Source organism: Anolis sagrei, chromosome 1 (assembly GCF_037176765.1).
Source record: "Anolis sagrei isolate rAnoSag1 chromosome 1, rAnoSag1.mat, whole genome shotgun sequence".
In the NCBI taxonomy this organism is placed as follows: domain Eukaryota; kingdom Metazoa; phylum Chordata; class Lepidosauria; order Squamata; family Dactyloidae; genus Anolis; species Anolis sagrei.
In genome coordinates, this window is record NC_090021.1 from 152,494,404 (window position 1) to 152,519,995 (window position 25,592).

General features: G+C 38.5%; 1 protein-coding gene across 4 annotated transcripts in view; it reads left to right on the forward strand.

Annotated features, from left to right (window-relative positions):
• Positions 1 to 25,592, forward strand: part of EHBP1 (EH domain binding protein 1) — a 265,747-nt gene that overhangs the window by 60,094 nt on the left and 180,061 nt on the right. For all 4 annotated transcript variants that reach the window (XM_060784566.2, XM_060784585.2, XM_060784575.2 and 1 more), the window contains exons 6-7: positions 21,352 to 21,533; positions 23,943 to 24,082. In XM_060784566.2, the coding sequence (XP_060640549.2) occupies positions 21,352 to 21,533; positions 23,943 to 24,082 (322 nt within the window). The remainder of the gene's footprint in view (positions 1 to 21,351; positions 21,534 to 23,942; positions 24,083 to 25,592) is intronic.

Consider the following 25,592-nt stretch of genomic DNA (forward strand, 5'->3'; position numbering starts at 1 on the left):
TGCTGGTGACCACACAAACTACAGTCCCATAATTCCATGGCATTGAACCTTAGCAGTTCCTTATTTTCTACTACCTTATCAAGTAATATTGTCTTTTTAGTGAGTTAGATTTCTCATGGTATACCCAAAATATATTAGTCTCAGTTTCGTCATCTTGACTTCCAGAGAGATTTTAGACTTGAAATGCTCTACAATTCACGTATTTTTCTTTTTAGCATCCACAATATTCCTAGAACTCTTCTCAAACACCATATTTCAGATGGGTTGATTTTCTTCCTTTCAGTTTTCCTCATTGTCTATCCATACATAGAAATTGGAAACATGATGTCACAGGCAATCCTGACGTTGGTATTCAATGACTTATTTTACACTTCAGGGTCTTGTCTAGTTCTTCCCTAGCTGCCCTTCCAAGCACAAGACTTTTGATTTCTTGGCTGCAATCTCCACTCTGATTAATGTCTGAGCTAAAGTGTGGAAAATCTTGAGCTGTTTCAATGTCTTCATTGTTTCCTTCAAAGTTATGTAAATCATCTATGGCCATTATTTTTGTTTTTCTTAATATTCAACTGTAAACCCGCCTTTTCACTATCTTCCCTGACTTTCTTCAGTAGTCATTCCAGATCTTTGCAATTTTCTTCTAATGTTATGATCTCGTCTGTATATATTTAATTCCGGATGTCCTTTCCTCTAATGTTTATGCCTCCTTCCACCAGGTCTAATCATGCTTACTTCTAACACATTCTGTGTAAAATTTAAACAGATTGGATGATAAAAAATGCAGCCTATGTTGATAAAAATGCAACCATTCTGTGTATCCATATTCAGTCCTGACAGTAGCCTCAGAGTACAGATGATATTACTTACTTACTTACTTACTTACTTACACAATCCTTTGTAGTCCGAGGATGATGGTCCTCCAAGTGTAGTGTCCTGGTGGTGGGTCTGTAGGTGACTGTGGAGCCCTATTCTTGATCTGCATCTTCTTCCAAAGTGAGGGCATCGGTTTCCAGTTAAAAGGCAGTCGCGGTTGGGGTTGGCTTGACGCACCTTCTTCTTGCCACGTTTCTCTCTTTCGCCCTCCATTCGTGCCTCTTCACATTCTACAGCACTGCTGGTCACAGCTGACCTCCAACTGGAGTGCTCAAAATGTATTAGGACATACAAAAGATATTGAAGAGAAGTTTTAAAAAGAAACCTGAATATTATTTACTAGGATTTACGGACTCTGATCTTAAAGTGGAGGAAAATGAAGATAAATTACTCATGTACTTTACTACTGCGGCAAGAATTACTTATGCCAAATTTTGGAAAAATGAACAGATACCTACTGCTGAAGAATGGTTGGAGAAAGTTAAAGAAATTAGAGACATGGATGAACTGACATTTTTAATGAGAAGAAATACCGGGAAACCGCTAAAGAGAACAGATTGGACTTCTTTTTATGACTATGAAAAGAAATTTAGAAAAATATTAGAGGATAAGAATATACAAGAGTAAAAGAAGTTGACGGAAAAAGATCCTGATGTTGGAGTGGAAGTCATTTTAGAATAGTTTAGGTTAGTTTAGTCTTTTTTTTTTTTCCTACTTTTCTATCTCCTTTTCATTGTTCCCCCTCGTTCGTTGTTTTGTCTTATAAAATACCTAATAAAAATCATTTTAAAAAAATGTATTAGGACAATCAAAAATCTTAGGTAAAGGTAAAGATTTTCCCCTGACATTAAGTCCAGTCGTGTCCGACTCAGGGGTGTGATGCTCATCTCCATTTCTAAGCCAAAGACCCGGCATTGTCTGTATTTATTTACAGTATTTGTATACCGCTTTTCTCACCCCGAGGGGGACTCAAAGCGGTTTGACACCTCCAAGATCATGTGCCAGCATGACTGCATGGAGCGCTGTTACCTTCCTGCGGGAGTGGTACCTATTGATCTACTCACATTTGCATGTTTTTGAACTGCAAGGTTGACAAAAGCTGGGGCTGACAACGGAAGCTCACGCCGCTCCCTGGAATTGAACCTGCGATCTTTCGGTCAACAAGCTCAGCAGCTCAGCTCTTTAACCCACTGCGCCACTGGGGGCTCCTAAAAAGTCTTGCACCCATTTAAAACCCAAGTAGTGATTATAACAAGATGTTTCATGACAGGGCCTTTTACCAATTGTGTGTAGAACTGTAAGCAAGATGTTGATATTCTGGTAGAATCTGGGAGTCTTAATTTCTTCCTAACTAATACTGAAATATTTCATTTGTTGGCTAGATTATTCTTACTTGTTCCCTTTGTATATTTTCTCAAAGTTCAAAGGCTCAGTCCAGTTTTTAGTTCAAACTAGTACAGATACATTGAACCAACAAGAACTTTTTACAGGTTGAGCATCACTTAGTGAGAGTTAAGAAATCCAAAGTACTCTAAAATCCAAAACTGTATTCAAGAGTGGCTAAGATTGTGACACTTTTGCTGTCTGATATTTCAGTATATACCAATTTTGTTTTATTTACAAAATCATTAAAATATTTTATAAAATTATCTTTGAGATATGTGTATAAGGTGTATATTAAGCATAAATGAATTTCATGTTTAGACTGGGGTCCCATCTCCAAGATATCACATTATGTACATATATGTAAAGGCAGGTGTTCCAAAATCTTGGGGGGGGGGGACACTTTTTGGGCCTAAGCATTTCGCATAAGGGGTAGGGGATACTCAACATTTATTTTTGACATTTTGATTCACAGAATTCAGAATAGCCATTATGTATAGTACCTTGCACATATTCATCATTAATGGATAACTATTGTGTGCATCAGCTCTAATGTCAAGGCTTCCTATTTTTTTTAAATGATGTATCTATACTGTCTCAAAATAGTGATTTTTAACAAATCAACTCTCTCACAGTCCATGTTGCTCCTAAGTGTCTTTGTACAGTTTTGGTTTCCTAATGAAGTGACAAAATTCTTAGTGATTTGAATAGAGTTGAAAAGCACTCATAGACATGCATATTTGAATTCTTCCTGTCTCAAGCAGATCTACTCAAGAGTAAATCTGATTGAGTGCTGTAGTAAGAATAAGTTTGATTACATGCCTCCTGGTGAGTAGAGCAAGACACAGGTAAAACCTACTTAATATGAATGGATGATTCATATTTCTGTCAAAAGGTGATTCAGATAATCTTTTTGATCCCTTTATTCCTAAGCAGTGCACTGTGTGTATATTTGAGCTTCCCCTCATATTGACTATGACTATAAATACAGTGGAACCGTGTAAGTGTAGTGCTTACACTTTCGTTGTAAATAAACTCACTCAGTTTTCTTCTGCTGATTATACCCGAGTAGCAACTCTGAGGGCTGTTACTGAAAACAACTTCTGAAAAGACACATAGCCTTTAAAAATATTTGTTTTTTAAAGCAACAAAGTAATGAAATGAGATGTAGCCATGGCATACCCACTATAAGTGTAACTAGAAATTGGATTTACATTTCTATTTCCAGTGTGGGTGAAAAGCAATATATCAGTAGTTCTCAACCTACCTAATGTCGCGACCCCTTAATACAGTTCCTTATGTTGTGGTGACCCCCAACCATAACATTTTTGTTGCTTCTTCTTAACTGTAATTTCACTGGACCAAATTTGGCCCAAATGCCCGATACGCCCAAATTTGAATACTGGTGGGGTTGGAGGAGATTGATGTTGTCATTTGGGAGTTGTAGTTGCTGGGATTTATAGTTCGCCTACAATCAGAGAGCTTTCTGAACTCCACCAACGATGGAATTGAATCAGACCTGGCCACACAGAAATCCCATGACCAACAGAAACAATAATGCTTATAATGTATATTGGTTTGAAGTCAAATGCTTTTTAAAAATATGTTAACATTTTCTCAACAAGAACAATTACCAGCCCATTTTGTGGGCAGATTTTTAATCCACACCATGGCTCTCACATGTTCAAAATGGTTTCACTGCCGCAGGGTGCACTGATTTGCATGTGCAGGTAGCACCTAAATTTCAGAATGTCATCTCCAGGAAGTGATGCTGAATTGAATGCTCGTTACACTCCATGGTAACAAACTAAAAACACTAAAAGGTCTACAAGGCCTGGGGAGATGAAAAGGAGTTTTGCAGGGGCCCTTTCACATTACACAATTGCAGGGTTAAGATTCCACTTTAATTGCCATGGCAATATCCTATGGGATCCTGGGATTTGCAGTTTAGAGCAGGGCATTAAGTATTCTCTCCAAACAATATATCCCAGGAGTCCATAGACCTGCTAGAGCTTTTAGTCTATTACTTAGCTGCTAGGTAGGAGTTTTTTTCCAGTTTTATTATGGATGTGATTTTAGTATTACTTCAACAAAACAAAAATGCTCAGTAAAAAAGTTGCACTTGACATTTGCAGTGTACAGTTCTACAATTAGGTGGACACAGCTCAAGTATGTTCTAAACTACAGTAGCTTGCACATTCTTAAATAATATGTTTGCTTGTTTGTTTTTACTTTATGAGGATTGTTCTAATTGCTCTACGTTCCTAGGCAGTGTTGTCCCAAATCTGTTGCATTTCTGGTTCTGAAAACAACAATTTCTGCCTGATTAGATTTAGCCTAGGCTTAGATTAATACAGGTTTACAATTACTTCTTTTGGTATGTTATCACTACAGATCTGGATGTGTCATTTTTAGATGAGCCAATTTTGATAACTAATTAAAGTGCTGTAGATGTCATTACTTAAACCATTTTGAAGACAAGAGCATGAATTTCCAGTTATGTAAGCTACATAATGCCAGTTTCTCAACTTGCTAGTCAATTTTGAGATCAAAAAATGGACCACTTTTGCTTTTACTATGTTTGTGGTTTTTAAAAATGTGAGTATTTTCCTTTGTGCACGTTATTAGATTATATGTCTTTGCCTGTTTCATTGGTGGCAAGATGGATCAAAAGAAATGGGCCTTTACTGTTAAGTTTAAGGAAAGTCATATACATTGCACATATGCGATGCAATTTATTTCCTATCATTTCTTACAGTAGTTCTGCTAAAATCTAACTTGCATTACTTCACAGCTGTAAGCTACCTGTAGCTACAGCACTGATTCGGATCTCTCAGTAATTTCCTTCTGCTGCAGATCATAATTGTTCTTCTTTTTCCGCTTTCAGCAGTTTGGTGTTCCAATTAACTGAAGGGCACTTAATTTGTATTTATCTTATATATGAAAGGTATCTTGGCTGGGGCATGGTCATAAAGATAATGTTTTACCTTATTTCAAATAAATTTTCTCATTTAGGTGGCAAGGTACTACAGGCTTTTAAAATATTTATATATGTATCTGTTATAGTAAAGTTACTTGTGTGAAACTGACAATCCCACATACCCTTTGCAGATTTTAGAAACTTTAGATACTTCAGGAAAAATGAGCAGTTTCTTGAAAGGTGGAGAATTATATCTACAATAGATATCTTTTTTGTGTGCATTGATTATGTACGAATCTTGATTGTTAACTCTGAAATGGTTGACATGCCTGTTAGGACATAGAAAGAAAGTAGATTTGGTACCTTAGAATAGGAAGTTAATGCTGTAGAAAATGAACATTTTCTCAAAATACCACATTGAGAGAACTTCAGTTCAATACAATTAAAACAACGATCAGCACAAAAGTGTTACAAACTGTTGAACAATAATATTAACATATTGATTTAAAACAGCTTTTAAAGGCCATTTAAGGGGTAAAAATAAAATACACTACAATTGAAAGATATGTGCAACAGCCTTTATGAGTAAAAAAAAGTTCTTGAATGTGTTGTCGAAGGCTCTCATGGCCGGAATCACTGGGTTATTGTAGGTTTTTTGGGCTGTATGGCCATGTTCTAGAAGTATTCTCTCCTGACGTTTCACCTGCATCTATGGCAGACATCCTCACAACCTCTGAGTATGCCTTCCATAGACAAGCAAAACATCAGGAGAGAATTCTTCTAGAACATGACCATACAGCCCGAAAAACCTAGAAAGTTCTTGACCTGTGGGAAAAGAGAAAAGATGGAGTCAGCCAGTCCTCCCATGAGAGGGAACTCCACATCCTGGCAGCAGCCACCAGAAAGGTGCTCTTCTTTGTCCTCAGCAAACATGGCTGTGGTGTTGGTGAGACCACGAGACAGTCATCTGCCAAGGATCTTAACATTTCAGGCAGGTTCATATTGCTCCAACACATATGACCTAAGTCTTTGTTCCTTAAATTTCCTACAAATACAAATTCACCGGTCTGTTAATAAACTCTTTTGGTGATTGTCTCTTAGAGTATAATTGTATGAAGGCATGGGATTGTATTGGGTTATAGGAAGTAGAAGGTAAAAAAGCTCACCTTAGTAATTTGTGAAGCATTTCATAGGACTTTTTTTTTTGCCTCCAGCCTCCCTTATGTTCCCATTATGATAACGACTATGGGTACAAGCATCACAGCTACGTACCAGTTGTTCTAGTCCTTTTGCTCCCTTCACATTCATGGGAAGTTTCTGCACCCTTCCCCCACTTTCTGCCTTTGTCTTATATGAATCAAATAAGCAAAGTAAAAAATCCCTTTAACTTTATCTCCCTGGGCTAAAATGATCAGTCATTTGGAAATGAAATTACCATTCAGATGTTCCCTCGAATCTGCTATACTTTCCTAAAACTCTTCTAAAGCATCTATTCATGTGCTTCTCATACGGTGTTGTAAGAATGTCAGGTATAAACAAATACAGAACAATGCCTCTATTGTTTTCTTTCCTCATGTTATTTAGGTGTAAGCTTTAATCTGTTTTCCTGTGATTTCTGAGGTTATGTGCCTGGACAGCTTTGGTGTGTTTGGAGGATGAAGATATTCACATGTATCACAGATACTGTTTCGTTGACGACAACTTGTTTGCTTCTCCCTCCTGTGAAGTACCAGCCTGTGTGGGCTCCATGGCTCTAGAGCAAATGCAAAACTGTCATGTTTGAGGGATCTTTGGCAGTTGCAAAGGTTGGGAGTGCCTGGGCAAGTAATTGTGTTGTTTGTTTTAGAGGTATGAATAATGGGAGGTATCTGCAGGTAACGTACTCCCTGAGGAGACATGTGTCACATTTGAACCAGGGCTATCCTCCTCTCCCAACAGCTCCTCTTAATAAGCACAGAGTTGAAATAGCATGTTCTTTTCAGAAAACCTTTTGCACTTGCAGCCCACAAGAATCCCTTTGTATTCTTTTGTGGAAGGCAGGAGAAAGGAAATGGATTGTCATTGCTGAGACAGCAGGGCAAATATTCCTTATTTCTAGTTGGGTACAGCTAGTTAAGTATGGCGAGATGGAGATTCCCCTTTCATTGTTGGTTACCACAAGCCATGCCCAATGCCTGCAGAACTAGAATGGAATCAAGGCCAGCAAAGTAATAGCCTTGACAGACAAGAAAAACCAGAGCAGGAGGACTTCTCTGGTTGCACCAGCAAAGGAGGAACAACGTGCAGGGGGATGTCTTAATAATGTCAACCATAATTATTCCTAAACCTTCCTTATAGTATCATAAGGTGAGAAAGAAGTTAACCTTAACTTTTTGTTTTAACATTGTAAGTTTAAAATTGTCTTTACTATTTTCTTACTAAATAAGTGATCGGGTTTCCTTAGGGTTGTCATAAGTCCAAAACAACTTGCAGACACTCAACTAGGACAAATATAGAACCATTGATGATAAACAGATTTATACCTGAGAAACGTAATGAGCTTTGGATCCATTTCATCTTAATTTGCTTTTAACTCACTCTAGGAATTACTCCAGAGAAGCTGCTAGGCTCCCCCACCTTCTTTGATTATGTGTGAAGGAAATTCCCAAGCCCCCATATTCTAGTTATTGCAATTTTTAGTCACATTTTATCTGGTGTAACATTCTAGAAAGCGAACAGCTAAAAAACCACAGTCCCTTAGGTTTTTTTTTTAATATAGTGCTGCACACAAATCTAAGGCACTTTTTAAGCATCACTAATGAGTAGGAAAGAAGGAAGGAGAATAATGTATTTCTAGGAATTAAAGAGTGACTGGTTACTTGAGAAGTAATAACCTTTTCTTTGTGTGTGTGTGTGCATGCACACTTGGGGCATTCTGAATAGATGAGTCTCTTCAAATCATTTTCAACTTCTAGCAACCCTAAGGCATCTTGGCAACATCTGTTCAGAGGGTGTTTGCCTTTGTTTGAGGCTCAGAGAGTATGACTTGTCCAAGGTCTCCCATTGGGTTTCCATGTCCAAATAACAACAAAAACAATTGTATATGTTACTGCCTCTCCACACAGCTAGCAGGGATTTGAACCCAGGTCTGCAATTGTAGTTCACACTGGCTACTGCTTGGATACGTCTAAGGTAATCACTATTATTTGCAGAGGTGATTTTGCTACTTGCCTTAAGGATCTGTGACAACAACTCTTCTCCTCCCCTACACATGAACAATGGAGAAACAATTTGTTATTCCCCCCCCCCACACACACACACAGATGCCTTCATTATGCCATGGCTATACACAATGCATCATTTTCTACTGGAGCAAAGAGCTGTTTTGAAAGCTGTTTCACTTCTGACAGTCTTTCAAAATCAGAATAATCTCTGTAGGAAAAGATTTACATCAGTGCAAAACTGTCATGCGTAAACATTGTGTAAAGATCTCTTTCTCTCAGTTCCCTAATTACATATGTATAATCTATGCCATCTAATACAATATAATTATACAATTTTCACACATGATGATGCGTACAAATGATCTTTCCAGAAAAATGTCATGCGTGAAGTAAAGTGATATTTATCTTGAAATACATTTTTCAATTTTCAAATTCTCTTTTTTTTAGAAGTCCAGCAAAAGTGTTTTTAGAAGTTCACCAAAGCTATCTGTTTAAAATCTTTTGATACTATGCCATAGGTATGAATTGCTGGATGTTTGTCTGTCTAAATTAGACCTACACAACATATGAATTGGGTGCCGGATGCATCCCTCACAAGGATTTGGTGCAGCCCTCAGAAGCTCTGAGCCTAAGCCTTAGAGAAAGAGGTCACACGCAGCACTATAGCAGAGTAGCAATCGAAACCCGCCATTCCCTCCTCCACCTCCACACACTTCCTTTCTGTCTGCATCACAGTTACCAAACTATGTCACCTGTAACTAGGAGGCACCACCAATAGATCCAGTCAGGATGCTAGAAGTGCTGGCATCAGTAGGAAACACACCCTGGGAATGTAGTTGGACTCAGGTGGGAGTAGTGGGGCGCAGGGATGAAATGTTAAGGGATATCGGACCTTCATTCAGGGAAGTTGAAATCTTGGACTCCAGATTATGTTGAAATTTAACATTAGATTGGCCAGTTTAGAGGGAGAAGGGCGCAGTAAAGAAGGTCCTCTGTTCTTGCCTCTGTCGCTCCTCTTTTCTCTTTGCTTCTCTTGTCTTCTCATCTGGCGGTAAAACTGCCAACTCCTCACTGTTTACTTGTGAGGGAGAAGCCTGGCTATTCCACTCTTCCTCTTCCTTCGCCTCTGGTTACTTCTGTCTCCTCCTCCTCTGGTGGGAAAAACACCAACTCCCCACTCTTTATTTCCGTAAGTTATGAGGGAGAGACATAGCTTCCCCATGAAGTTGTTGTGGGGTCTTCATAGCAAAAGTTCTTCCTCACAAATAAGGGAAATGTATGAAACAGGGTTGGCAGTTTTTCACTCCATAGAAGGAGATGATAGGGGCAACCCAGAGGCAAAGAGAAAGGAAAAGTAGTGGAGGCAAGAGCTGAGGTACGTCTTCTTTCCCTCAGAAAAAGACTTCAACTTGCCACCTCACTATGGGGGGTTGGGGGGGGGGGAGGAAATCACAAAGGAAAGGATTTTTCCACCATCTCTGAAGGAGGTGTCTTCTTGCAAACCTATTTGCAGCCCAAAGAGATTTACCCTATTTGATTTTATCCCCTTACTACTGATGAGTTGAGCAGGCCTGGTCTAAACCATCCTGATGTATTTCAGGCGGCGGTGGCTCTCTAAGAAATAGCTATTCACTAATGACATTGTGATGTAATATTTTTTTCATTAGGGATTAAATTTCATAACATTGAATAGGAAGAAATAATTGAGTATTACGTTTTCTTCTGTAAAAGCTAGAAATATAGTTTGATAAAATATTGAAAAACACATCTTTTTGTTGATTATAATATGTAAGCCCGAACATGTGACACTCTTTATCAACACAGTTTTATATTTAGCCAGCATACAAAATGAAGTGCTTCGTTCACATGAATGTAATACTGAACATGTCTTAGCCAAAGCAAATAAAAGAAGGAACGCTTTGTTAACCATCCATAACTAATTTGTGCATTCTCTGGAAAGAAAATTAAATCTGTTTGTGATGGAACTTTTTTTAAAAGAAACCGCAAATTAAAATGAAACCTAAAGTTGAAGCAAATATTGGCAATTAAATACTGCCTTTTAGAGTTCTTGTTTCTTGATGCTTGCAGAATTGTTTTAAACCTTGGCATATAACGTGGTAAAAATTGGCTGGAAAAGGTATTTGGAGATTAATACCTTGGGAGAGTTCCACAAATTGCTTCATCTTCCAAGTATCGTAAAGGCCTGCTGCATATTTTTATGATTATCACAGCAGATAGGAGTAACCCATACTGGGAAGTATGTTAAATCAGTCTCCCTTTAGTGCTAAGAATATTGGTTTTAAAAAGCATATTACACTTTTGCAAGTGTAGATAGGGTTGGGAAGACCATTTTCTGTTGTCCTTCTTTCATATTATTGTTGTGGGGAGGGGGAGAAACTCCCAGAGAACATAGTCACTTGTTATTTTTTAAAAAGAAATCAATACAAAAGGGTGGATTTTATTCTGAGTTAGAAGTACTATATTGTTGATGTCTCATTTTATTGCACACACTTTTTCTTCTGGTTTAAATAAATTCAGAAGGCTTTAAAAATTTCCTATGTAGCAGTTGGGGGCAGGAGAAACTGAGGTGCATAACATTATTTGTTTGGACTTTAGAATTGGATCTTTGCTAAACTGCCAAATAAGTACAAGGACTTTGATTATCAAGAAGAGCTACCTGCACAAACTTGCATCTATCTAGATATACATGGGGCTTAATCCTTTGGAAAGTCCACATTCAGGTGTTATTTCTTCTTCTCAGGTTGAGAAGGCTAAATAATTCAGCAGACCTCTGTTGTCCCCTCTAGCTGAAGGTCTGGTTTATTGAAGTTTTGTTTTTATTTTTCTTGTGTCCGAAGCTAGGAGGGATAGTTTCTTCTACAACAGTGGTTCTCAACCTGTGGATTCCCAAATGTTTTGGCCTTCAACTCCTAACAGCTGGTAAACTGGCTGGGATTTCTGGGAGTTGTAGGCCAAAACACCTGTGGACCCACAGGTTGAGAATCACTGTTCTAGGAGGTAAAGACTGAAATTAATTAGCATTGATAATAATATAATAATAATACTTTATTTATACCCCGCTACCATCTCCCCAAGGGGACTCTTGGTGGCTTACATGAGGCCAAGCCCAGCAGTACAAGAATGCAAATGTTGTACTGCTGCCTCTTTCAGATGGCAAATGTTGTACAATGCAAATGTTGTACTGCTGCCTCTTTCAGATGGCAGGAGACAACCCAGAATATGTTCCCTTCTTCTATCTAAAAAGGGACTTCTCACTACATACCATTAACAAACATAGGAGCCCCTGGTGGCGCAGTGGGTTAAACCCCTGTGCCGGCAGGACTGAAGACCGACAGGTCGCATGTTCAAATCCGGGGAGAGGCGGATGAGCTCCCTCTATCAGCTCCAGCTTTTCATGCGGGGACATGAGATAATAAAAACATCAAATCATTCAGGCGTCCCCTGGGCAACATCCTTGCTGACAGCCAATTCTCTCACACCAGAAGCGACTTGCTCCTGACACGACAAAAAAAATATTAACAAACATAGCTACTAATGCTATATCATGTTTGACTTTGGTATTCATTCCATTCCATTTTAAACCATGACACTTGGTCTGGTTTTGTTTTTAATTAATGGAGGTAACTTTTTTTTAAAGTTATTATTTAGAAAAATTAACGAGCTTCTGTTAATGTTACTATTTTGACTTGCAAGTCTCCAGCACTCTGGAGTCCATTGACTACAGTTATAACTCACTTTGGGATTCCTTTTTCGGACACCAAAGCGACTTTATACGAAGACATAATTATATCATAATTCAGGAATCAATAAATTTATGTCTTTCCTAATGTGAAAGATTAACACGTCAATTCCATGTGTCTCCTTGTGCTTACGCTATTTCACACTACAGTTTGGACAATTCCTCCAAAAGCGATGATTAATTGTTCCCCTTTTTTATGTTGGTACTGCTTCTCACTTTCAACACTGTTCAAATGTTCATTTTCATCGGATTCCAACAACATCAGCATTTCTCAACAAGATCTTGGTATGTTTCCGTATTCAAGCAAAGCATTTTGCTTTAAATACATGAGGATGTTGGTAGCACCCCATAAGGAGAAGAGCTTCATGGAAGCAGCCTAAGAAATGAAGGAGAAGAACAAGGGGAATGTTTTCAAAGAGTTGGTATCTGCTTATGTCTCTCTACTTTTACCCCAACTCTTCTTGCTACACCCAGGAGTTGTTGCCACTCTTTTTAAGAATTTATGTCATTTCTGCCATTCTTATAATTGAGAACTTGAATATTCCTGGCATGTTCCATATTAAAAAATTAGCTTCTCCATTCATATGCATCATCATCCTTAATAAACGTTCAGAATATCTTGAGCCATGATGTTGCTTTTAAGCACCTTTTCATCACAGATTGTGTTGCTTGCATTTGGCCCTCAAAATCTTCCATCCAACTGTCTAAATTATTTTAACTGACATAGTTTATAATTTACTCTCTCCAGTTGAGAGAGCTTCCTGTAGCTTGCCTATTTTACCATTTAATTGCTCTATACTTCCACAAATTAGATTCTGTAGTGATCCATTTTGGTCTGCTGGTGAAGCAGTGATCTCTTTAGCATAGCCCAAGCAATATATGAACTTGTGATGTCGCTTAAGAGACCATGAATCAGGGACTCCTGGACTTGTTTTATTTTGGAGTACTTGCAGTATGGTGGTGGTGGGGGGGGGGGGGGTCTTTGAACACATTCTTCACAAATAATGGACATTTGTCTCTTGCAAAAAATCTTTTGTCAGTTTTTAATATTTATAGTTAACACATCTATTTCTGGTTATTAACAAACAAAGTAAAGATTAGCAGTAACATTTGTATCAACAGGTAGTTTAGAGGTTTCCACCAAGATGTACATCTATCATATTTCTGTCCCAGCCTTCCTCCAGAGCAACATATGTATATGAGAATTCATGCATGATATTTTGCTTTTGCAACAGTAAATGAAATAACAGTCTCATCTGCACTGGACGTTTGATGATGTCTCAAGCTGGTATTGAATAAAGTGGTTTTGTTGTGCAGTATATTACAGAGGAAATCTTGAAACCAGCTTGATACCCAAATGGTGGTTACGCAATATTAAGAACAATAATTTTTTTAAAAAAACCCTTTTTTAAATAACTCGCCCTCTCTCCTCAAAGGAACTCAGGGCAGTTTCCAGAGTATAACAAAAATGGCAAACATTCAATGTCAAGAACAAACAAAATAGCAATCAAGACAAAACATGAAATAAAATAAAATAAATATAACTTATAAACAACCAATCTTATCCAGGGATAAACTAAATAAACATAATTTAACATAAGGGGTCAAACCAATTAAAACACAATACATTAAAAGCATAATGTAGTGTAACACGAACCACAAAGCACATTAAAGACTTTTCTTTCACCTGCTTTTGTGGGGGTTTGTTATTTGGCTTCTGCAGTTTGAAGCTCATTTCAAACTGCATCAAATGTAGATAGAGGCAATGTGTTCCAGAAATGTACTGATCCCTATTGTCCAAGTTCAATACAATATCAACCCCACACATACTTAAGACTGCCATCTCTCTCACAGTCATTAATACGTTATGTTTAAGTCAGAACAACTGTAACTCTAATAATCTTTCATTATGAAGTTGCACTCTTTAAAAATTAATGGGTTTATTAAATTCATTTTGACTAAATTCCATAACAGGTTTTCTCCAGAGATGAACTTTTGCAGTAATTGCTAGTACTACTCTGGAATAAGTGACTTGTGACCAACATTTCTGCCAGTGTACCACAATGTAAAAATGTACATAAGACAGACACAAAGCATGCAAATTTTGCAAAAGGTAATCCTCCTGCTCTCTTGACAATTATTTTTGTTTCACTTCACCAAAATTTAATCAGAAGTGCATCCTTATTTAAGAGTCTTGTGATCTGTACATATTGGACTAGTTTGTCTGTAATGAGAGAAATGTTTGTGCAGGTTTGCTTCAGTCTGCATTCTGTTTTAGGGTTACTCAGTCTGTTTGTTTGCCAGGACAAAATATTTTGCAAGTAGTGAGCTCTTTGAAAAGTAGGCAGGTATGGAGGCAATGAGAGCTAGTATAATAATAATGGTTTGAATGTGTTGTCGAAGGCTTTCATGGCCAGAATCAATTGGTTGCTTTAAGTTTTTTGGGCTGTATGGCCATGTTCCAGAAGCATTCTCTCCTGATGTTTCACCTTCATCTCTGGCAGTCATCCTTAGTGATAGTGAGATCCCACAATCACTGAGGATGCCTGCCATAGATGCAGGTGAAATATCAGGAGAAAATGCTTCTGGAACATGGCCATACAGCCCAAAAACTTACAGCATCCCAATGGTTTGAATGTTTTACTGGAACTCTAGGAGACCAGGCTTCAAAAAATCTAACCTCTAGATCAGGGGTCCTCAAACTTTTAAAGCAGAGGGCCAGGTCATTGTCCCTCAAACGGTTGGAGGGCAGGATTATAATTTGAAGGGGAAAAAATGAACGAATTCCTATGGACACTGCACATGTCTTATTTGTAGTGCAAAACCCACTTATAAACAATACAATAATTAAAATGAACAAATATAAACTTATTAGTATTTCAATGGGAAGTGTGGACCTGCTTTTGGCTGATGAGATAGGATTGTTGTTGTTGTTGTGTGCTTTCAAATCATTTCAGACTTAGGTTGACCCTGAGCGAGGGCCAGGTAAATGACCTTGGAGGGCCGTATCCAGCCCCCGGGCCTTAGTTTGAGGACCCCTGCTCTAGATCTTCAAAAAAATCTAACTTTTACCTGCTTTGTTTTCAATAATGAGAAAAGAGGGACATCACTTTTTTACCTAGTAGATATTAAGGACCAAGAAATTATTTTCAAGTAAGTTGAGATAAATGACAAAGAAGTTGGTTAGTTCCTGTACTTCAAAAACTTTTAAGAAATCCTGCAAATTGCAGCACTTGCAAAAAAATCTAGAAGTTTGCAACCTTGAAAATTGCTGTCTTCTAAACCCAAACACTTCATTGTTAGAAAACTGCTGTTTCACCAATATAGACCTTCCATTTCCGTTCAGCATGATAGCTGTTATGGTAGAGGGAAAAATATTGGAAGGCCAGCATATTGCTGGGTTTGGTCGAAGTATCAGTTTTATGCGTCATTTTTTTCCCTTTTCCAGTCATATAGTATCCTAAAGATTATCACTCATGACAATAAATCCATATTAAGGTACATCGGTTTTGTAAAATTGAAACACTGCAGAAAAGCAGAATTTTGTTTGTGTTAATTTATATTTTTCAGTAATCAAATAATTATTTTAGCAATGGAATGATTCTTCTGGACTACCATAACATCTATAAAATATTAGCTATCAACCACAATTATTGTTAGTAATAGTTATATAGGGAAATATATTCTTGCAAAATCTTTCAAAACAATAGATTTGTATGCCTCCTTTTCTCATCTAAGGCAGATAAGCCAGCCCTAAAAAGGGGGTGTGAATTTTCCCAGCTGCCAAATTAATGTCTGTCACGCTTAGCAAGAAATTTTTAGATTTGGAGAATAATTATACTTAGTTTGAAATCAGTTGAAATTAATAGGTCATTTTGAAAACTGTATGGTTCATGCAATGATTTTAATCTGATTAATAGTAATTTTTCAGATGGAGAATGTGCTGCATGCCCATGCAGTTTCCCTTGCCCCATAACAAATTCTACAGTTATTTGCAAAGTCAAACCAGGAAACTATTTCAATAACTGTTTAGAAACCATCGTGTGAAAATAGTGTGACACTAATTCAGATCCTGATTTGTAGGTAATCCATAAACCACAGTTTTCTCATTTGGCCATCACAGGAATGTGTGCTTTAAACTGAGATAACATTAATTAAAGTTGGATATAACTGGAAATGAAGGAAGGGAATAGACAAGTGCTGTATATGGGCAAATAATTTTCCTCTTACCCTTCAAGGCACGGTTCCATGGGTCAGTGCTAGTCCACAAACTGCCAGCTGTGGTTTCCTAGACAGTTTTCAAGTAAAGGAAAGAATTCTTATAGACAACAGACACAAATATGATAACGGTATTTGGCCAGGAGAGGGGGAATTTTAGAGCTGCATTTTTTAGCAAACAAACAAACAAAACACAAAGTTTGCAAGCTTGGTAGTTGATTAAATGTCCTTTGACCAGTATCTGGCCACTTGGGGTGCCACAAGAAGGTCCTCCATTGTTCATGTGGCAGGGCTCAGGTTGCATTGCAGCAGGTGGTCTGTAGTTTGCTCTTCTCCACAGTCGCATGTCGTGGATTCCACTTTGTAGCCCCATTTCTTAAGGTTGGACCTGCATCTTTTGGTGCCAGAGTGCAGTCTGTTCAGCGCCTTCCAAGTTGCCCAGTTTTCTGTGTGCCCAGGGGGGAGTCTCTCATTTGGTATCAGCCACTGATTGAGGTTCTGGGTTTGACCCTTCCACTTTTGGACTCTCGCTTGCTGAGGTGTTCCAGCAAGTGTCTCTGTAGATCTTAGAAAACTATTTCTTGATTTAAGTCATTGACGTGCTGGCTGATACCCAAACAGGGGATGAGCTGGAGATGCCACTGCCTTGGAATGATAATATCAATTAAATACACAATGCATCCCATACATAATGTCAGTTCAATAATATGGACAAAACACATTTTAAATGTGCTGTTACTGTATCAATATTCAAGATGGAAGTTCCTCTTACAGCAGTGGGAGAATTCCCGAGCATATATTTGACTCAAATACGTGGACCTGGGAATGATGATCAGCTTCCAAAAAACTGGACAGCTATAAAGGATCACGAACCCTTGCTTATACATTTATTGTTATGCTTTATTGTAAAGGTATTATTTTTTCTTCTCCAAATGGGCAGTTAATGATTTGGGAAAAGCTAAGAAAAAAATCGTTCTAACTTGCTGAATGGTAAAATAGTCAGGTTTTTAAATATCATATTCATCCTACCTTTCCTCTAAGGGTGAGGTAGGTTGGGATGACAGGTGTAGACAGGCTTGAGGCCCCTTAGGAAATGCATGGATTGGAATCCACGTTCCCCTTTCCATTCCCAGTGAGTCATTCTGTCTGGTTCATAACATATACTTTCCTTTCCAAACAAAGGGAAGACAAAATCTAAAGATCATATGCAAATTTCGAGAATAGCAAAACCCAAAGCCAGACAATTTCAGCTATGGTTATACTGTCTTAACACCCAACTAAAGAACTGACTGTCCTGCCTCTACCAGTTCCATCAAAAGAGTGCTTGTTTGTAATACCAGGGAATGTTGATTCGTTACTAAGGTGTGCCTACCATCGTTTTAAGGAAATGTTTACGCTTCATTAGTTCCCTATTGTTCTTACAGTGAAAGTCTCCACTTTGCCCTGCCCACATTGTTGGTATTTTGCTAAAGAACTGAGCCACCAGAAGACAGCTTCCAGTTTCTGTCTAGAGGCAGTATTGATCTTTAAACGTGTTATTCTTCTTTACATGAAAATGAAAAAGAATCTCTCATCTTCTTTTTGCAACCTATCACGTTCCCATAAAGACTCATATGCTATGTCTTCAAACACTGAAATAGCTGAAAATGCATATTAGGAATATTCCATTGTTTAAAAGTGCGCAGTCTCAGTCTGTGCTTCAGTGTCATTGTCCAAGAGACGGATGTTGTCCTGGATTCATCATGGGACATCAACTTTGAGGAGCAGTGACCCAATCGAAGAGGTGGTAGAAGAGTTAAATAAATAGTAAAGCCAAATAATAAACCAATTTCCCAAATTTATTCCTGCTTGCCTCCCATGCAGCCTGCCCAACCCTTGCTAACTGAAAAAGCAGGAGTTTTCAAATGCATCAGTCATTTTCTTGTCCTCTGAAGCTCCAGTTGCTATGGATTGAATATGTTCTACCAGGTTCTGCTAGTCTCACCCATTTGCTACTAAAGTCTATATGTTGAATCCTGACCCAAGTTGCAGGAACAGGAAGGAAAGAGGCATTCTGTTTACTATGTTTGCAGATTGTGCTTTTCCTATTAAAATAATCAGAATAATTCTGATTAAATTGCCAAATTGTTATCTTTGTTATTCCTTTTTAAGGAGGTCAAAGAGATTTTAATTTCTTGTCTGTAAACTCTTCAAAGTTGAAATCTCTTTTTCTGTTGTTTGAAGACAGGATGTATGTTTTTTGGTGTATGTTTTAATTGAATTGTCTTACAGTTTGGATCTCTTAGTGAACTGTTTAGCAACTATCATGTTGTTGTTATAAATCAGGAGTCCTCAATATAGATGTGGCCCTCCAAGCTCATTTACCCGGCCCTCTCTCAGGGTCAACCTAAGTCTGAAATTATTTGAAAGCACCCAACAACAACAATCCTATCTCATCAGCCAAAAGCAGGCCCACACTTCCCATTGAAAAACCTATAAGTTTATATTTGTCAAAATTGTTATTCATTTTAATTATTTATTGTTTTTCAGTGTTTTTTCCATTACAAATAAGATACGTGCAGTGTGCATAGGAATTCATTCATGTTTTTGTTTTTTCAAATTATAATCTGGCCGTCCAACAGTTTGAGGGACTATGATCTGGCCCTCTGTTTGAAAAGTTTGTGGACCCCTATAATAGATGTTGGATATATTATGAGCTTCCCTGCTGAGACTTGCATTGTACTCATTTAAACCTTTTACATGATTTGTAGTTGATTTAATGTTACATATTAATCCTGTATAATTCATTGTAATATTGTATTTGTTGAGTACAGTAGATTTTGAGAAATATGGTATATCCAGTCGTCTGATGGACCTTTATATCATAACAGTTTATCATAGTTATGTGCATCGTAAATAAAAACATGTGCAAGCTTATTGATCTATGGTCACCTTCCCTCAACATTCATGGGGAATCACAAAGATTATTCAAGCTGGCCCATTCTCTTAGCCATTAATTAAATATTATCTAAATAGGAAGATCATGCCACTGTTATTGCCTTTGAATAATGTATATTAGCATTATCAAGCATTCAAGCATCCTGAAGATACCTGATTTTTTTTGCCAAGCAGAATGTCAGAGTATAATATGTAATCAAATAACAACAATAACAACAACAACAACCAGTAAAGGTGGTCCCAGTAGTGATCGGCACCCTGGGTGCAGTGCCTAAAGGCCTTGGCCTGCACTTAAACACAATTGGCGATTACAGGATTACCATCTGCCAGCTGCAAAACGCCACCTTACTGGGATGTGCTCACATTATCCCCTGATACATCACACAGTCCTAGACAGTTAGGAAGTGTCCGACATGTGATCCAATACAGCAGAGTGTCTGCTGTGGACTCATCTTGCTGTGTTTCAAATAATAATAACTTTATTTTTATACCCCGCCTCCATCTCCCCAAAGGGACTCGGAACAGCTTACAAAGGGACTAGCCCAGAGAGCACAGAATTAAAATGTAATGCAATAAAATAAAAACAAAACAGAAACATATCACACACAAAAACATCATGATTAGACCACGCCTGGAATACTGTGTCCAGTTCTGGGCACCACGATTGAAGGGAGATGTTGATAGGTTGGAATGTGTCCAGAGGAAGGCAACTAAAATGATCAAGGGTCTGGAGAACAAGTCCCATGAGGAGCGGCATAAAGAGCTGGGCATGTTTAACCTGAAGAAGTGAAGGCTGAGAGGAGACGTGATAGCCATATATAAGTATACGAGAGGAAGTCACAGGGAGGAGGGAGCAAGCTTGTTTTCTGCTGCCCTGGAGACTAGGATGCAGAACAATGGCTTCAAATTACAAGAAAGGAGATTCCATTAGGAAGAACTTCCTGACTGTGAGAGCTGTTCAGCGGTGGAACTCTCTGCCCCAGAGTGTGATGGAGGCTCCTTTTTTGGAAGCTTTTAAACAGAGGCTGGATGGCCATCTATCAGGGGTGCTTTGAATGCAGTTTTCCTGCTTCTTGGCAGGGGGTTGGACTGGATGGCCCACGAGGTTTCTTCCAACTCTATGATTCAATGAAAACAGTGCCATGGGAGCAATAAAAGTGCTGAGTTCCAAGGGTCTGATAGACCATTCCTAGATAGAGCTAAGGGAAAGTGCAAAATTCAGTGGCAGGGATGGGAGAGTAAAATTCTTGGGATTTATAATGTCAGGATTGTAGAGCTGAGAGCCATGCTAAAGTGCCAGAATTTGGGTATTAAAGGGCCAGTTCTTTGGAACTACCTAATCAAAGGCAGATCAAAGAATACCTTAAGGTTTTGGGGGAATGAGTATTAATCTTCCTGTAAGATTATGCATAGAAGTATGAACCAAAATTATTGCTGTATGTAGATAATATGAGTTAATTTTTAAAATGCAACAAGCCCTTGAGAAGAATGTAGATCCCCACAGAATGAATACTTAAGGATATGCAAATAGTTCATATGGAGTTCAGTTAAAGATATATGACATTTTCTTTCCTCTTGTTGCCACTGATGGTCAATGAAGATTAGCTCAGAAGTCCGGACATATTTTAAAGGAAAAATGTGAGCAGGGAATTCAATTTCTGTGTATCAATAAGAACAATACTGATCTGCTATTGTGCTGAATTTTGAAAAGTTACATCTTTTTATCCCAATGCCAAGATGAATGTCTGGGTGTGTTATGAAAACAGTGAAAACCCTTACACCTCTTTTTAAACTCCTTTTGTATGTAAACCTGCAGCATTTGTAGCTTTTCGAATACCACTTACCTTGTATTATTTTTTGCTCAGCTGTAACCTAATTTGTTACATGCTACATGTTGTAAAGTATGAACACTGATCTTATTTTTCAGTGCCAAGATTGGAGAACACTTTGGAAATCATAGAAGAAAGACAGTGTGCATCAAATAATTAACCAATGACTCATTGTATGAAAATATTTGATTTTAATCATATTACTTCATAATGATTGATATCTTGTTTTAGGAATCTCCTTCTGGACGCCGGAAAGCTCTTGCTACAAGCAATATTAACATGAAGCAATATGCCAGTCCAATGCCTACACAGACAGATGTCAAGTTGAAATTCAAGCCTTTGTCTAAGAAAGTTTTATCTGCCACCCTGCAGTTTTCTTTATCATGTATTTTTCTGAGGGAAGGAAAAGCAACGTAAGTTCTTTGTGCTGTTATGAACTCTTGCATTAATTTTGTTTTTTAAATATTGCAACAAAGTGTGTTTGCATTTCCAGATCGTGAGATTATTCTCTGTTAATATTTGTTTCAGTTGATTATCATTCACTCACACACAGTAGGCTCCTGTAGCACATTTCACTAAGAAAATAAAATTTGAGTTGGGAATTCCTACTGCAATTTCATCTTGGTCTTCAGGTGCCCAATCTCCTGATACAGAGCCTTCCAGATTGTGTCCCACGACACACTAGTGTGCTGCCTGTTGTCTACAAGTCTATTACATGAAAAAGGCTCCCCCCACTCTTGCCCTCACAAGAGGGGCAAGAGTGAGGGAGCAAGCTGGCTAACTGTAGAGGAGAAGGAGTTACCAGCGAGAGCAACAGCAGCAGTGGGTAGCTAATCAGGCATTGCCAAGCCTGAAGCCTTCCTCCTTTTTGTTGTCCTCAGCGCCCCGGCCCAAGCCATGGGGGGTGGGGGAAGCAAAGAGGGGAGAGAACTAAACCTTTCTGGCAGCCAAAAGGAGAACTAGGCTCTTTGCCCAGCTGGATGGAGAAAAGGAGAGCTAAGTTTTTTGCCTGGCTGAAGGCTAAGTCCTCCTAATGTGACAGCACCCCCTGTGGCCAGAAACAAGCACAACCTCCAGAATGCCAAAGTTGGGAAAATGTCAACCTATACCTCTATCTGTTGTCTGTCCTGTCTGTTTAATGGCATTGAATGTTTGCCATGTATGTGTTCTGTGATCCGCCCTAAGTCCTTTCAGGGTGAGAAGGGTGGAAAATGTATAAATATTGAAAATAAATAACTAAATAATAAATGCTGGTTGTAGGGGGAAGGGGAGTGCAGAGTTGAAAGACACCCCCAGAGGGCATCCAGGCCAACCCCCTTTAATCAGGAAAACACAGTCAAAGCCCTCTCAACAGACAGCCATCCAACCTCAATTTAAAAACCTCCAGAGAAGGAGACCCCACTGGCCTTTCTGGCAATCTATACTTTGTTAGGTTGGGAAGATACCCCCAAACCTCATTTATATTGTACTAGCTGTCCCCTACCACACGTTGCTGTGGCCCAGTCTGATGATCTGGAAAATAAAGAAATGAGAAAGTGTTGGTTTGTAATATATGTAATGTCTTTCTGCTTGTGGGTAAACAGCATTGCTTGCTGTTTCTTTGTCAGTGCTGATGTGGAGAGCGTCTGGTTTGCCTACTCTAGAACATGCAACATATCATTGACCTTCTTTAGGGGTCCCTTTCAAATCTATGATACTATATCTCTCTGTATGTGAATCATATCTATATCTATGGCTGGATGGCTCTTTGTCAGGAGGGCTTTCATTATGTTTTCTTGCCCCCGTGAAGGGAGTTGGACTGGATGGCCTTGAGTATTTTCTGTTGGTCATGGGGGTTCTGTGTGGGAAGTTTGACCTAATTCTATTGTTGGTGGGGTTCAGAACGCTCTTTGATTGTAGGGGAACTATAAATCCCAGTAACTACAACTCCCAAATGTCAAGGTCTATTTCCCCCAAACTCCATCTGTTTCATATTTGGGCGTATTGAGTTCTTGTGGCAAGTTTGGTCCAGATCCATCATTGTTTGAGTCCATAGTGCTCTCTGGATGTAGGTGAACTACAACTCCCAAATTCAAGGTCAATACCCACCAAAACACTTCCAGTATTTTCTGTTGGTTATAGGAGTTCTGTGTGCCAAGTTTGGTTCAATTCCATCATTGATGGAGTTCAGAATGTTCTTTGATTATAGGTGGACTATAAATCCCAGCAACTACAACTCCCAAATGACAAAATCATATTTTTTTTGAGTGATGGTCACTCTTTGTGTTGTGAGACATTTTGTTGCCAAATTTGGTGTGATTTTGTTCATTGGTTCTTTTGTCTTTAAGGTACTCATTACGCACAGAGCATTTATAGATAGATAGATAGATAGATAGATAGATAGATTGCATTGCATTACATTACATTACATTATATCATATATATTGTATGAAACTCTTAAAAGGAGTTGATTTAACCTCCAGTTTGCTAGTTAAACTCAATTATCATGTCTCAAAAGGATAAATGTCTAAAAAGTGTGTCATCAAATTTTGGAAAGTTCTGTCCTAAAACAATATGAAAGTACAATATGGACTTACTTTGTGCAGTTGTTATCTATAGCACACACATAGATTAAAAAAAACATTAATTTTGGGGAAGAGATTGAGTCCAGTCAGAGACAACAAGTTGCCATCCAGGATGCAAATAAATGGAGATGAAATTGATTGGATTAATGGGTACTGTGTGGCAAGAAATTATGACTAGTATTACTGGTGTCCACAGCTTATTTGTATTGGCCTAATAGCAATGAACAGTAAGAATAATATGTTTTTATTGTTGTTAAGGGATGAAGACATGCAAAGCCTTGCAAGTCTGATGAGCATGAAACAAGCAGATATTGGAAATTTAGATGATTTTGAAGAAGATAATGAAGATGATGAAGAGAATAGAGTAAACCAGGAAGAAAAGGCAGCAAAAATTACAGGTTTGTCCTACTTCTCCCAAATAAAGGGCAGCTGTGGGCAATATATTGTTTATATTTTCCAACATACAAAGTTGCTTGATATAGATTGTAAACACCAGCCTGTGACATGCATATGGCAACTGTTTGTGGTGGTAGGCACTTCTGGTCGTCATGATCAGCTGTAGAGAGACTTAAAATATGACTGTGGCAAATTGTCATCATGCAATCATTCCTAACTTTTCAATGTCATTTGGCTGCCAGGGATGCAAAAATGCATGAATATTTTTAGTTGTTGATGAAAAAGTGTGTCTTTACTGTTAATTGATAGATTGGTTTCATTTGTCTGCTGGTTGTCTCCTAGAGTGGAATCCAGAATGACTCACAAACTCACCACATCAAACACTTAACATTTAAAAGACATTCATTTAACATTTTTAAAAACAAACAGATGTTGAAGAATAATTTATTTTATATATTTATTTAGAACTTTTATATGCCGGTCTTCTCACCTCCGACGAGGGACTCAGGCCGGTTTACAACAGAGGAGTTCATACACAATAGTTAAAACATCACATCCTATAAAACTCTAATATAAAACACATTAAAATACAATCATATAATTACATAAGGCCAAGTCGTCAGAATAAAATCACAATTCATCACCATCCGTCCGTGTGGTCAAGGGTTATTGACTCACTCATCAAATGCCAGGTTCCAGAGCCAGGTTTTCACCAACTTTCTAAAGGTCAGGAGGGAAGGGGCAGTTCTAATCTCCAATGGGAGAGAGTTTCAGAGCCAAGGGGCCACCACCGAGAAGGCCCTGTCCCTTGTCCCCACCAGACGCGCTTGCGAGGATGTGGGACCGAGAGCAGGGCCCCTCCAGACTATCTTAACAATCTTGATGGTTCATAGGGGAGAATCCATTCGGACAGGTAAACTGGGCCGGAGTCGTTTAGGGATTTATAGGTCAACACCAGCACTTTGAATTATGCTCGGAAGCTAATTGGCAGCCAGTGGAGCTGGCGCAACAGAGGAATAGCATGCTCCCTGTACCCCGCTCCTGTTAGTAATCTGGCTGCTGCTCGTTGGACTAATTGTAGCTTCTGGGCAGTCTTCAGAGGCAATCCCACGTAGAGAGCGTTGCAGTAGTCTATAACTAAAAACACATCCCAATTAGAAGTCTCTATGTTTAAACATTAAAAGCCTGCTTGAACAACAACAACAATTTGTTCCCCACCTCTCCTCACACCTCAAGGTGGAGTATAACATACTTAAAATATCCAGATAAAATATAATACTATTAAAATGCACAGTCTCAATTGACTGGGTAGGACTGCTATAACAGATAAGTGTTCAATTGTGTCTTGAAATCTGACAGCTCATTTGGTGTCTTGGAGTGGCTAATGAAAACGTCTTCTGCTTGACGGTTGCCAGTCAGGTTCTGACTGGTTGGAGTAAGCATCACCCAGAGGACCCAAGTGCCCTGGGGTGGATTGTGCGGGAGAAAGCGATTCTGTAGATAACCTGAGCC